The sequence below is a fragment of the Mesoplodon densirostris genome, chromosome 5 (assembly GCF_025265405.1).
Source record: "Mesoplodon densirostris isolate mMesDen1 chromosome 5, mMesDen1 primary haplotype, whole genome shotgun sequence".
In the NCBI taxonomy this organism is placed as follows: domain Eukaryota; kingdom Metazoa; phylum Chordata; class Mammalia; order Artiodactyla; family Ziphiidae; genus Mesoplodon; species Mesoplodon densirostris.
The window spans coordinates 29,321,830-29,335,059 of NC_082665.1; the positions used below are offsets into that span (position 1 = coordinate 29,321,830).

Sequence of the window (13,230 nt, forward strand, 5' to 3'; positions counted from 1 at the left end):
CTTTTTTTAAATAGGGTGGTAGACTAGAAGTCCAGTAATTTCCATTCTGGCTCATAAAATATGATTGTAGGACTAATGCAGTTCAATAATTCATTGGTGCTATTTTCTAAAAATTGTTCTATCATCCTAATAGTCAAGCAAAGTGTCAGAAAATGAGGTGTATTTAATCCAACACTTGCAACAAAATTTTTACATTATTTAAGGAATGTGAGCCAAGCGAACTAAAAGATATGCACATTTATACATAAAAAATATAGTATATACATATTAAATATTTGTATGAAAATATTTAATTTATATTCACATATAATTACCATTTTGATGAAGGAAAACAATAAGTAAGCAAAATACAATAATTTTTAAATTTCCTCTCATTTCTCAATTCTTAATCCTGTTTTTTGCATCATTACATTTTTTTTTTTCTGGTACGCGGACCTCTCACTGTTGTGGCCTCTCCCATTGCGGAGCACAGGCTCTGGTCACGCAGGCTCAGCGGCTATGGCTCACGGGCCCAGCCGCTCCGTGGTATGTGGGATCTTCCCGGACCGGGATATGAACCCGTGTCCCCTGCATCGGCAGGCGGACTCTCAAACACTGCACCACCAAGGAAGCCCTCATATTATTATTTTAACTAATTCATATGGAGTACTAACTGTCAACAATGTTACAGATACTAAAGATACTGCATGATACCTATATAGAAGGGTATGGTTCCTACCTTCCTTCAGTTTAGAGCCTATTGGAGAAGAAAGACATTTAACCAATGATGACACAAAAATGTAAATCTGAAATTGCAGTGAAAGACAAGACCGTGAAAGAATGCAGACCTAATTTGGACTTGGGAGTCAGGAACGATCTGCCTGAAAAAAATGACATTAGACTGAAGCTCCAGGGGTGAGTAGGAAGGAATTAACCAGGTCAAGAGAATGAGAATAAGCATTCCAGGCAGACGGAGCAGCATATACAAAAACCCTAAGAAAGGAGAGTTACAGAGATTAGGAAACTAGAGGCCTGCACCTTGTGAGCCATTGGGGACCCTAGAGAAGTGGGCCTTATAGACCCAGTTAAGTTTTGGATTTTATTAAAAGAATACTTGGTATTTCTGCAGTAATTTAAGAGATAGTAATATCACCAGATTTACATCTTTCAAAGAGAACACTAACCTTACATTACAAATCAACTAAAGGAGTACAAAAACCAAAAGAAAACCAACTGGGGACTTGGCAATAGTTTCAATGAAAGAAAATTAAACTAGGGTGATAACAATGGAAATGGTAAAAAAGAAACACGTCAAGACACATATTGGAGAATAAACCAAACTCGGTAATGAGATAAATATAAGTAAACAAAAGAGAGGTAAATGGCAAAGGTGATAATCTGATTTATGGGATATGCAGGAGGGTGGATGAAGATGGCATTCAGTGAGTTGAAGAAGACCAGATGAGAAACATGTCTGGGGGGGTTGGCTAGAGGTCACTCTTGATCAGGCTTATAAATCATTTTAAATAGACAGTGAGAGAGGTGAGTCTGAAGCTCTGAAGAAAGCCTTAGAGAAATAAATTGGAAATCATCAGCATATAAGTGGTATTAAAAGCTGTGTGTGTGTGTGTATCTGTGTGTGTGTGTATCTGTGTGTGTGTGTATCTGTGTGTATGTGTGTGTGTGTAGATGAGAAAAAAAATGATGGCAATATTATATAAAGGCCCAGAGATAGTTCTAAATGAATTTAAGCATTTAATTTTGAGAGAAAAGGAGGTGTCAGCATATAGGAGTTAGAGAAAAAACAGCCAAAAAAGGTGAAAGGAAAAAACAGGAACATGGAGTCACAGAAACCAAGAAAAGAAAGTATTTCCTAAAGGTCATCATGGTCAATATTGCTGAATATCAAGTAGTAATGGAGTTTGTGGAGTTCATTGGACCACAAAAGCAATTTAAATGGAATAGTAGAGACAAAAGCTGATTGATGAGTACATGAGATGGGTTGAAAGGATGAGAAATTAAAAAGATTAAGTTAAAGGGAGCATATACAGTTAACTTTTTTGAGAAGCATGCCTGGGAAAGGAAGTAGAAAGAGTGGTAAATAAAAGATTGTGAATTAAAGATGGATGAGATCAGAGCACGTTTGAAGGCTATTGGGGAAAGTCCTTTAAAAAGGAAGATGATCAAAATTCAATGAAGAGGGAAGATGAATAAAAATGTAAACCAAGTTGTGTCACTCCTCTGGTTAGAATAAAATATATATTCCTCAGCCTGCTTTAAAAAATCTTCCTTGAAGACTCCTAGTTAAGTCTCCAGCCTCATCTCATGCCACTCTTCCCTTCTTTCTCTTCCTTAGTTATACAGTAAGAATTCTCCCAAGAATTCCAGGTTTAGAACCTTTGCACAGGCTGTATCCTCTTCCAGGAATTCTCTTCCCTCTGCTATTTGCCTAGCTCGCTCTTTTCCATCAAAGTTTCAGTTGAGATGTTCTTCCTGACCATCCACTGAATCCAAAACGATCTCCAAATTTTCATATGTCTGGTTCCTTCTTGTCATTCAAGCCTCAGTTTCAGTATCCTCAGTGAAACCCTTCTGATAACCTAATGTAAATTAGTAACCCCCCCATTCCCATACCATCACCCTGTGAATTCTTAGCACAGCACTTCTTATGCCACATTTTATTGTTCATGTACTTGTTTATATGTTAATGGTATGTCACTTCTCTCTAGAATGTAGACTATGAAAGCAGGGATCTCATCTTACTTGTTCAATGCCGTATTCCCAGAAAGTGTGATAGTGTTTGGCATATAGTAGGTGCTCAATAAAAGTTCATTGATTGGTTGAATGGTAAGTTTAATTTACAGGTCGGTCTTCTTAGAAAATATCTAGAAATTCAAAGGCACATTATGGAAATTTTAATCAAATTCAGTCTAAATATACAGGTAACAGATTAGAGGATTGTAGTGAATAACACTATTATTTTAAAATATTCTAGATTTATTTTTAATAGAAAATCTTAATGATTCTATACCTCTTATAATAATATTAACCTAATTTTCATGCATCAGGTATATACAATCTAATAACAAGAGAAAGTTTTCCAGAAGTACATTGCTATTAAAAAGTAGCCAGCCTAATATAAACAATTTACTACGAGTAATCCATTTGGTAGATAAAACATAAGTATGAAGCCAAGAGTATATTTACATTCAGCAAGCATTTATTAAGCCATGCACAATCCTAGGCATATCAGATTCAAAAATGAATAAATGCAATAGACTGATCTCTAATACTTCAAATATGAGTAAGTGAATAAAGATATAAAAGTTAACAATACTGTGTCTTAAAAAGGCTATAATAGAGTATGAACAAAATAATGTGGGGCCAGTTTGTTTTACCACCTCTGGGCCATGGAACCACACATTTGAATTTAGACACTATTCAAAAGTTTCCCTTCCTCCTAGGGGCAAATAGTTAATAAGAAATTCAGTTACCCTGGATCTAACATGTTTCCCCAAATCAAGTGAAAGTCTTTTTCACAAAGAAGGGGGAAAGAGAAGGTTACTTTTGCTGCCAGTGTTTCAATGGAGCAATTAAGCTTTGTCTGTAAGATGAAGAGGTTGCCATAAGAAAAGAAGCACAACAACAAAAAATACTGTGCTCAATGGTTGTGCAATGCCAGCTCATTATTTCTGGAAGGGGCTAAAGATTAGAAAATCACTCTTCTTGAGTTGTAATAGACCTGTAAAGCTGAGTAACTTAGAAAGTACTGAAAAGGAATACTGGTGAAAATAATACAAAAATAAATAGCAATAGAAATCGTGGTGAGCTAAGCATGACTTTTGGAAAAAGAGTAAAATTTTGCATATCTAAGAAAATCTCATCACAGTCCTCTCTGTAAGATTAAAATGATTTCAGTATTTTTCCATTTATTTAATGCAAACAGGTATGGCTTGCTCTGACAAAACATCCCATTTCTTATTTGGGTATTATTATGCAGACAGAACATCAAGTTTATGTTGGTTGTTCAAAGTCATTCTTAAAGACCAAGAATAAGAACTAAATATAATAATTAGAAACGTTTGCATGCCAGAGATCCTTTTCTTCCAAATATTTCTTTGGGCTTACAGTCTTTGTCAAAGGATTGGAAAGCACTGTTATAAATACGTCTCATTCAAACATTAATGAGGAAGCAAATCATTCACCTTTTAAAAATTACAGTATCTATTTTGATGTCATTTATCAGCTGTTCAATGGAAAGAATAAGGCAGAAACAGGAAGAGAAGTATTTCTGAATTCTGAGTTTTCTGGATGAAAAAGAAGTATTCCTCTATGCATAACTTCTTATCTTGTTAATACAACAGAATACAGCTATCTTACCAATTAGAATAACATTTAGCACATAAACTATTAATTTCCAAAATATTTTGAAATCTTTTAACAGAATAATATCTTAAAAATAAGTAAAAGCAATATAAATACAAATTTGTCAACATTAAGCTAGTGAGAAATATTTCTGTATCTTCCAAAAAAAACTGAGTCATTAAAGCAATGTTAATTCTTTTATCGATTTTTTTTTTGCCACAATAAACCAATGACTAAATACTAATGACTATGTACTAAAACATAATATAGAATGTTGTGGCTGTGTTTTTGCTTTTCTCAGTGTGTATCTTTTAGAAAGCAAGAGGCTATTTAAAGAAAAGTATATTGTTTGAAAATATTCTATACTTGAAATAAAATGCTGGGTTTTGTTGTTGTTGTTGTTTTAAAGGCTTTTTTTTATGTTGGGGGAAGGAGTTTATTAATTTATTATTGCTGTGTTGGGTCTTCGTTTCTGTGCGAGGGCTTTCTCTAGTTGTGGCGAGCGGGGGCCACTCTTCATCGCGGTGCACGGGCCTCTCACTATCGCGGCCTCTCCTGTTGTGGAGCACAGGCTCAGTAGTTGTGGCTCACGGGCCTAGTTGCTCCGCGGCATGTGGGATCCTCCCAGACCAGGGCTTGAACCCGTGTCCCCTGCATTAGCAGGCAGATTCTCAACCACTGTGCCACCAGAGAAGCCCCTAAAATGCTGTTTTACCAGAAGTTTCCAAAAGGAAAATAAAGAAAATTGTATTCTGCTTTTTTTTTTTAACACTATCAGTCTATTTTAACACACGCAAGTAGCAACTTTCAGTTTCTTGCTCCATCTACGTTATGCTGCAAAGGACTTTTTCCTGTCCACCATTTCACCTTGAGCAGGGGTGCCTCATTTATAGATTGCTCTGGATCCAATCCATTTTGCTGCATTTTGAAGTAAAAAGAAAAAAAAATGCTTAAAAAATGCTCCATCTCGTTATGACTGGCCAGCTGTACTATACTTTACAAATTTGAACCTGCAAAAGGTGGTGTGCTTTTAAGTTATTGCTTAAATTGTCTCAGGCTACAGGTCCAGGTCATATTATTTAATTTTACTATGTTTATGATCTTGACACATTTTATATTTAATTTTTTGTGGAGAATGATTTGTCTTTACCCCGAGCTGTGTTTGTGCTAGGCCATAAAATCAGGTGATGACTCCATGGAATCCGTGGGCACCTTAAAGAGACTACAGAAACTGGTTTGGACCAAGAAAGCCAGGGTGCCGAGTCTGAATGAGATGAAACCTACATCAATAAATCTCCGTAAGTAAGAACTCAATGAGCTGATAAAAACGTTTTGAGGAAGAATTGGGGTAGCGTATATTAATGAAGGACATTTTGATAAGGCCTTAAAGTAATCATTAAACGTTGAGTTTTTTTTGTTTTTTTTGCCAAGTTATTTGTGAGACAAGTATCCTTACACTGTTCCTGAATTTCATCCGTGACATTCCATTTCCCCTTTCCTTCAGAACCAGACTCAGAGGAAGAGTAAGAGAAAGCTATGGGTAAAGCTCAACAAGAAAATAAGGGTCAGCATTGTCCACTGTTCCCATTCCTTGGCCGTATAAAACAGTATGATTCAGTTTTGATGTGAGTGCAGCTAATTGGCAGATCGTGACATGCAACTTTGATTTTCATTTATGTACAAGAATGCGCTATTAATCATAATCTTTTGTTTATACCAGCTAAGCATTTGAACTTAAATAGATTTGACCATATGGCACAATTTACTAAGGGTAATATATGTTTCTATTTTCTATAAATGTTTTATATATTAACAGAAATTTAATCAGACCCTACACTACATGAAAATATAGGTCTCACTAATCAACTTTATAGGACCAAAGATGTACCTTTTTCTTTTGTTTTCCCAGTCTTGTTCTTACTTTTCCAAAATATTTCACCATGAGACATACCACATGCATAAATCTCTTTGCAGGTTGATACTAAAATAGAGAATTTTAGGATACCAAAATATTTCCAAAAATCTCTACTGAGATTTCATTCTTTTAAGTAAGGCAAAGATTTGATGTGCTTCTTTATGATACTCTCTTATACACATGACCTCAAAAATTAAAAATATTTAAGAATAGAAACATACCATATCATGTTTATAACATGGAGAATTTTTTTAATTTGTATTTTTTCTACAGTGTCCTTCAGTACACTATTTGCATGTGGCTCCCAGTCATTCCAGTCAAACTGGCTTTAATCATTATATATGCCTTCAAAAATTTTTAGGTAAATCTGTTTTTACAAAACCAGTCACTTAATATATCAAAGACTTATCCTTTAAAGAAATGCTATTGTAAAATTATTTTGTGAAATTATATGACTTCCTGGTTTAGCCTGTGATGTTCATTCATTTCTATTATATAAAGGGAATTATAATAGTGATAATTTCTACATGTGCAAAATTATTAGACAGACTTACCTCATTTTTTTTTACCATTCAGAAGATGAAGATGAAACATTGATTTCCTGTATGAAATTAGCCAAATCCCAAGAAAAGAGAGTTAATAATGTTAGTACAAGGAGGAAGGAAGAAATGGAGATTAGATTGGATTCTATTTCTGCATCACTGGTTAGATCCAATACTTCAACTGGATGCAGCTTGGCCAAAATATTATCCCACAGTGGAGGTGAAGTTCAGATGTGGAACAGCTGGAAGCCTTTTCCAGAAAACCCGCTGTGGACATATGTTGATTTCCAAATTGACCGGGTTGGACCCTGGGACAACTGTTTCCACTGCACTCACCACCCACATCTCAAGTCTTCTTGTACAGATATGGATCTCCCACACTCATGGGTAAGTTCGTAAACTACGGAAATGTATCATCTTATCTGGTTGTTTGTACTAGCAGGAAAGAAACAGATAACAAACGTGCTAATCAGTCAAATTTATGAGTCTCTGGAAAGTTACCAGAGCTAGAGCTGTCTTTCCCAAAAGCAATGCAGCTCTTGTGACTTCTGTTATCATGTTACTATTGGACATGTTCCTTGTGTTTGAATAAACTACTGCATAATATTTTCCAGGGATTTATTTTTAACTAAAGGAAGACAATGGATGTTGATTCAGATCAAGAAGATGTGCATTGAATTGTCTAAATTATTGCTGTTGTCTTGCAGTTTCACTGACAAATAATAGCTAATTTAAATGAGCATTTTCTTTGTGCATGCTATTCTTCTAAGCACTTCACATGTATCATTTCATTTAAATCTCACAACAACCTTATAATGTAGGAAGTGTTATTCTACTATTAATTGCTTCCTATTTTACAATTGAGAAAAATGAGGTACAAAAAAGTAACAGGTACAACATCACAGATCTAATAAGAAATGGAGACAAGATCTAGAAACTAGACTAGGGATCCTGATTTTAACTAATATATTATAGTGTTTTCCATATACTAAGCTAGGTCCTAAGGCTATAAGGCACAAGAGAAAGAGTATGGATTTGGAATTAGACAAATCTGGGCTTGAATCCAACCTATTTGTTTAGCTTGGGCAAATTATTGAAACTTTTTAGTTTCAATTTTCTCAATAGTAAAATAGTAATATTAAACTCATGAGGTAATTGAGAAACTAAAATTAAGTAACACAAATATTCTAAGATATAAAAGTGTCTAATTTTTTTCAACTTGAACATAAGTTACTTATCTGCCTGGTATATTATTCTTTCCTTTAAAAACATCATGCTATCCCTTCAGACTCAGATCAAATACTTTGTCCTCTAGAAAGCCTTCCTGGGTCATGCCAGACAGGAAGTTCCTTCCTTTGAACTTCTAGATCACTTAAGGGCATTATTCTTTCATTGTATAGGCATCAAATATATATTGGTGTCACTGTGTGCCAGTACAATATTAGACTGGGGACTCAGAGCTAAACAATACATGCACTGCTCCTGTCTTCATGGAGCTTACCACACTCCACACTGTAGTGGGATGAGTTGGACGTTAGTTTATTTGCTATAAGTAATTCATCTTTGTATCCACCCTAATCTCTAGAATATTATAGGCACTCAATAAATATTTGAGTAACATTTGCTGACTAAATGAATGGAGTTTTAGAAACCAATGGACTTTGTTACCATAGATCTAGATAAAAATTTTCTTCTCATTCTTCTAACTGTCCCTATATTAATGCAATTGTACATAAACTCAGTTATTATGTGTGTGTGAGTGTTTGTGAATGCGTGTATTGATTTTGGTTTATATACATAGTAATGTTTTTCTTTTTTATTTAGGTAGTTTTGCCTATTTTAGTACATAGCTAAATAATTAAGTAAGGAGTTTTTATCTGCAGAAGGTCAAACATATCTGCAGAGTGCTCAGAATTTCAGAAGATGGTGTCCAGCATTTGTGAACAGGAAAACCTCAGTGGATTTGGAGAGAAGGTTCAAGAACATGTTAGAGTTAAATTGGTTTGGTAAACTTAATGAGACCCCTTGCACTCAGGGATTTGAGACATAGAGTGAAAGAAGTTGGATGAGTGCAAATTATTATTTTGATATTCTACACATATATGCTATAATAATAGCAAGTAAAAAATCTAGTTTCATTTTAGCATAGCTGATTTTTTTTTCTGTAGTAATTACAAGGCTATTATTTGGGTTATACTTTAACTGTCATTCTAGGGAAGATACAGAAGGCAGATAATGTTGAAAGAAAAGTCTTCTCAAATGACTGTTACTTACTATCAATGAGAGGTAGTCAGCAGTGACATTTTTGCAATTTTAAAGGGTAAAAGTGTGACCAGATTTTTTTCTAAATGTACCTACATATACAGATACATTGGAGCTGGGCCTAAACTCCACATTTTTGGGGAAATAAAACCAATCCACGAATTAGTTTCTCAATGTCAGAAATTTCAGCAATAGTGGATTCCAGTGTTTTTGATCCCATCATTAAATCAGAGTTTTGAGGTGGCCTGAAGGTGACTTGTCTTCCAGACAGTGCTTATTCACCCAGGTACACCTCCCTGCTAGCCCACTTCAGGATCATGCTCTCAAAGCTGGTTCTTATAGAGCTGGGTGTAATGCCAACACTGACATCACTAGCAAAGTGAGATTGGGCAAACTCCTTACCCTCTTTAATGTGCAAATTCCAATTCTGTATTGGTTTCAGACCCTACTCATCTCTTTTCCTCCAAGTGATTCTTTGCATACTGAATATACCCATTTGTAAACAAGGTTATCGAGGTCTGCTGTGCAAAGACTGTTGGGAATATTAAATGAAATGGCGTCAGGACTCAGTTGATAGTAGCTAATATTTATACCTAAATCAAAGGGTCAAGAGGCTTGTACTGGGCTTGGAAAGGAGCAACATTTTACTCAGTTGAGATACCATAAACAAATTGAATCCAGACAGGGAAATGTATTATTTGTGAAGGACTCTTCACAGAAGTCAACAAGGGGAGAATGAGACACACATAGATGTTTAACATGCAGTTTAGTTGTGTGTAAGGTCTATGGGATCTGAGGAGTGGGGAGAGATATGTGATTACAGACTTGATATAAATTGAGAAAGGCAAAAGATGAGATTTATGAAAGTGTAAATTCCACAAGAGAGATGTGAAAGGAAAAACTACTTAGGGATGCCAATCTTTTCTAACATCCAAGATGAGTAGTGTTGAGAATTTCAGATGCATCTTAAGAAAGATAATAGTGGAGGTAACCAAAAATAATATTTGTAGCCAAGTGTTTACAATCAACTTACAAGGAGAGTGATTGAAGGGTATTTATGAAATCCTGCGTGCTGAGAACTTGAAACATCATAACAAAAAAGAGGAAAGTGAGCCATAGACTTAGTTGGGAATAAGGGCAAGAAAGAATAAAGTTTGTGTGTTGCAAAGGAGATGAGGTCTTCCTTTAAGGTGATATTAAAAGAGGAGCTAATATATTTTTCAAAATCTTGGATACTTTTTTCAGATTTATAAGAAGAATACATAGTTTATCAGATTAAGAAATGGAAGTAATCTTGACATGAAAAAGAGGAAGAAATATCCCTTTTTCCTTCAAATGTCTAAAATGTTCCAGAATCTATTTTATAAAAATAGTGTGATATATTTGAAAATGATAGTAACAAAATCTCTTTCAGAATGAAGGGAAGTCAAAGGCCTGAAAGAACAAAACAGAGACCCATGTATAGAAGAATTAAAATGCAGCATAGATAGAAAAATTATAATAATGAGAAACCAAATTACATAAAAGTCAAAGAAAAATGAGTGAAGTTTACATACCAAATCTCAAGGTGAGAAAATAAACAAAGCTCTACTTAAAGCATCTTAAAATGCATAAGAGGAGGATGATAAGAGTGGAGCTGAAAGGTCTTATTGGAGTATTATGTGAACCCATCAAAATTGCACCAAAAGAGAAAGTGTGGAGAATGGAAGATTTCTTTACAGAACTGTTTCAGTGAGAGGAACAGGATGTGTGCTAAAGTTAACCAAGAAATAAAGGAACAAAGATTTTACAGTTAACCTTTCAATTCAAATGGGGAGTAGTGGATGCTCTAATTATTGACATAGAAAAATGTTCTTGGGTCCTAGAGCCCCACTGCTAGTGGTCTCAGAGTTTTAATACTGTCCCCCCAAAACTACTGATCTATGGGAAAGAGGTGACAAAACCAGGATAAGCTATTTGTGCCTATCTTCTACTTTGTCTTTCTATTCTCAACCTTGGCAATCTCTCCCAGTATCTCTGACCCTAGTCTAGTCTACTTCCTTCAATCAACATGACATGTCATTACCAGATTAATCTACCAGATTAATTTACTTGACTAATCTACTTGATAAATGCTACCTGAATAATGATTCTGAAGCTCAAACCTAGTGTTACTGCTCCCCTTACAAACTTTTAAGCATCTCTCCAACACCTACAGGTTCAAAAGCAAACTCATTCACCTATTCTGCCTTCTAACTAGATTCTCACCAGTCTCTTTCACACACACACTCTGCTATAAGCACAGTGATACCATCCTTTTGCCAAACACAATGATTTGTTTCCCATCTTCATAGCTTTGTTTATACTGTTTTCTCATTTAGATCTTTTCTTCTCTACCTGTTTGATGAATAGTATGGAAGGTTAAAAATACATATGGATGAGTAAGAATTCATGTGGTACACTTTGGTGAAAAGGAATGAGGATTGAGAGGACCAGTAAAAAGAGAGTAAGGAGGCAGGTGGTTTAGAAAAAAGGCAAAATTAATTTCATAGGCTCTATTATCATTTTCTTTGTACATTAGTGATGTTAGATTCTTGACAGAAGTCTCTGTGTCCCATTGATGGGCATATTTTTACTGGTCCAGTGAATAACACATACCAAGGAGACTGCTCCCATATCCACGCAGAGGAAGACAGGCTATGAACCATCAATGCCTGGTTCCTCATAGTTTAATGCCCTTGTGTTCAACTCTAACAGCAAAAGCTATTTGTTAGAACAGCTTTAAACTTGTGTCTGCTTACCTTGGAATTATGGTGGTATGGAAAGAGAACAGGTTTTAATGAATGGATCTGGACAACCTGTGAAAAGAAAGGCAGAGTAAATGATAATCTGGACTGAGAAATGCAGAAGGAAAAATAGGAAAATGTGATAGAAAAATACCAAAAGATATTTATACTTATTACAATCTGAACTGAAATTAATTAACTTGAGAATCAAGATTCTAAAAATAATTTAAGGTCCTAAATGAACAAGAACAAATAATTAATTATGAGTATTTTACATGACAAATTTTTAATTATAACCAATAATATTTGATGGAAGGAGAATTAACATTTACCCAAGAGAAGAATTTGAAAAATGGGAGATGCTGCAACAGCTTATTCATTCATTCATTTATTCATTCATGCATTTATTCACTCATTAGCAAACTCATGTCAAGTGCCTCCTAAGCCACTTAGGCTATGAATATGTATGTGGGAGGAAGAATCTACTGTTTCATATTTATAATGAGAGTTTATGGGGTCTTATTAAAAAAGGTAAAAAGGAAAAACAAATAATCACAATCCTCAGTATAAAAATTCACTAAGATGGGAAATATATTGTGATACTTGTATATAAAATAATCCTGGAAAAGATCTGGCCAGATGTGCAAACACATTTACATTAAAAAAGAGAAGTTGGGCTTCCCTGGTGGCACAGGGGTTAAGAATCTGCCTGTCAATGCAGGGGACATGGGTTTGAGCCCTGGTCCAGGAAGATCCCACATGCCACAGAGCAACTAAGCCCGTTCACCACAACTACTGAGCCCGCGTGCCTAGAGCCCGTGCTCTGCAACAAAGAGTAGCCCCCACTCACTGCAACTAGAGAAAGCCCATGCACAGCAAAGAAAACCCAACACAGCCAAAAATAAATAAAATACATTAATTTTAAAAAATTAAAAAAATAAAAAAAGAAGTTATGGAAGAAACATTTAAATTATGAGATGTTATAATAATGTAAGATATCAGATTTATGGAAATTATTTAGGTTGAGTTTGAGGAGAGTAATTTGGAAATGTTTATGAAATGTTTAAACGTATTTTTCTAATAAAATCTTGTATAATAAATATAAAGATAAAATGAGAAAATGTAATTGCTCTGTAAGTGTGAAGTCTTATTCTAGAAGTCCAGGATAACTAGAGACATTATTAAATTAGACTTTGAATCAGGGCAATGTAGAATGCAAACGAATCAAATTATTTGGGTTAATGTTTGGCTTTTCCCAGTTACACAAACCTCATGAATATAAGTGAAAATAACAGACCTGTGATCTAGTTCTAGAACTGTTATAGAAACCAAGAATCCCTCTTTTTCAAGAATTGCCCTAAGGGTTTTATCCCACTTCTCTCTTTGTTTTATTGTTGTTTTT

At 34.9% G+C, this 13,230-nt stretch overlaps 1 protein-coding gene across 1 annotated transcript in view; it reads left to right on the forward strand.

Annotated features, from left to right (window-relative positions):
- The window catches only part of SAMSN1 (SAM domain, SH3 domain and nuclear localization signals 1), a 144,609-nt gene that overhangs the window by 45,182 nt on the left and 86,197 nt on the right, over positions 1-13,230 (forward strand). Inside the window, exons 7-8 of the mRNA XM_060099793.1 lie at positions 5,516-5,642; positions 6,836-7,188. Of these exons, the coding sequence (XP_059955776.1) occupies positions 5,516-5,642; positions 6,836-7,188 (480 nt within the window). The remainder of the gene's footprint in view (positions 1-5,515; positions 5,643-6,835; positions 7,189-13,230) is intronic.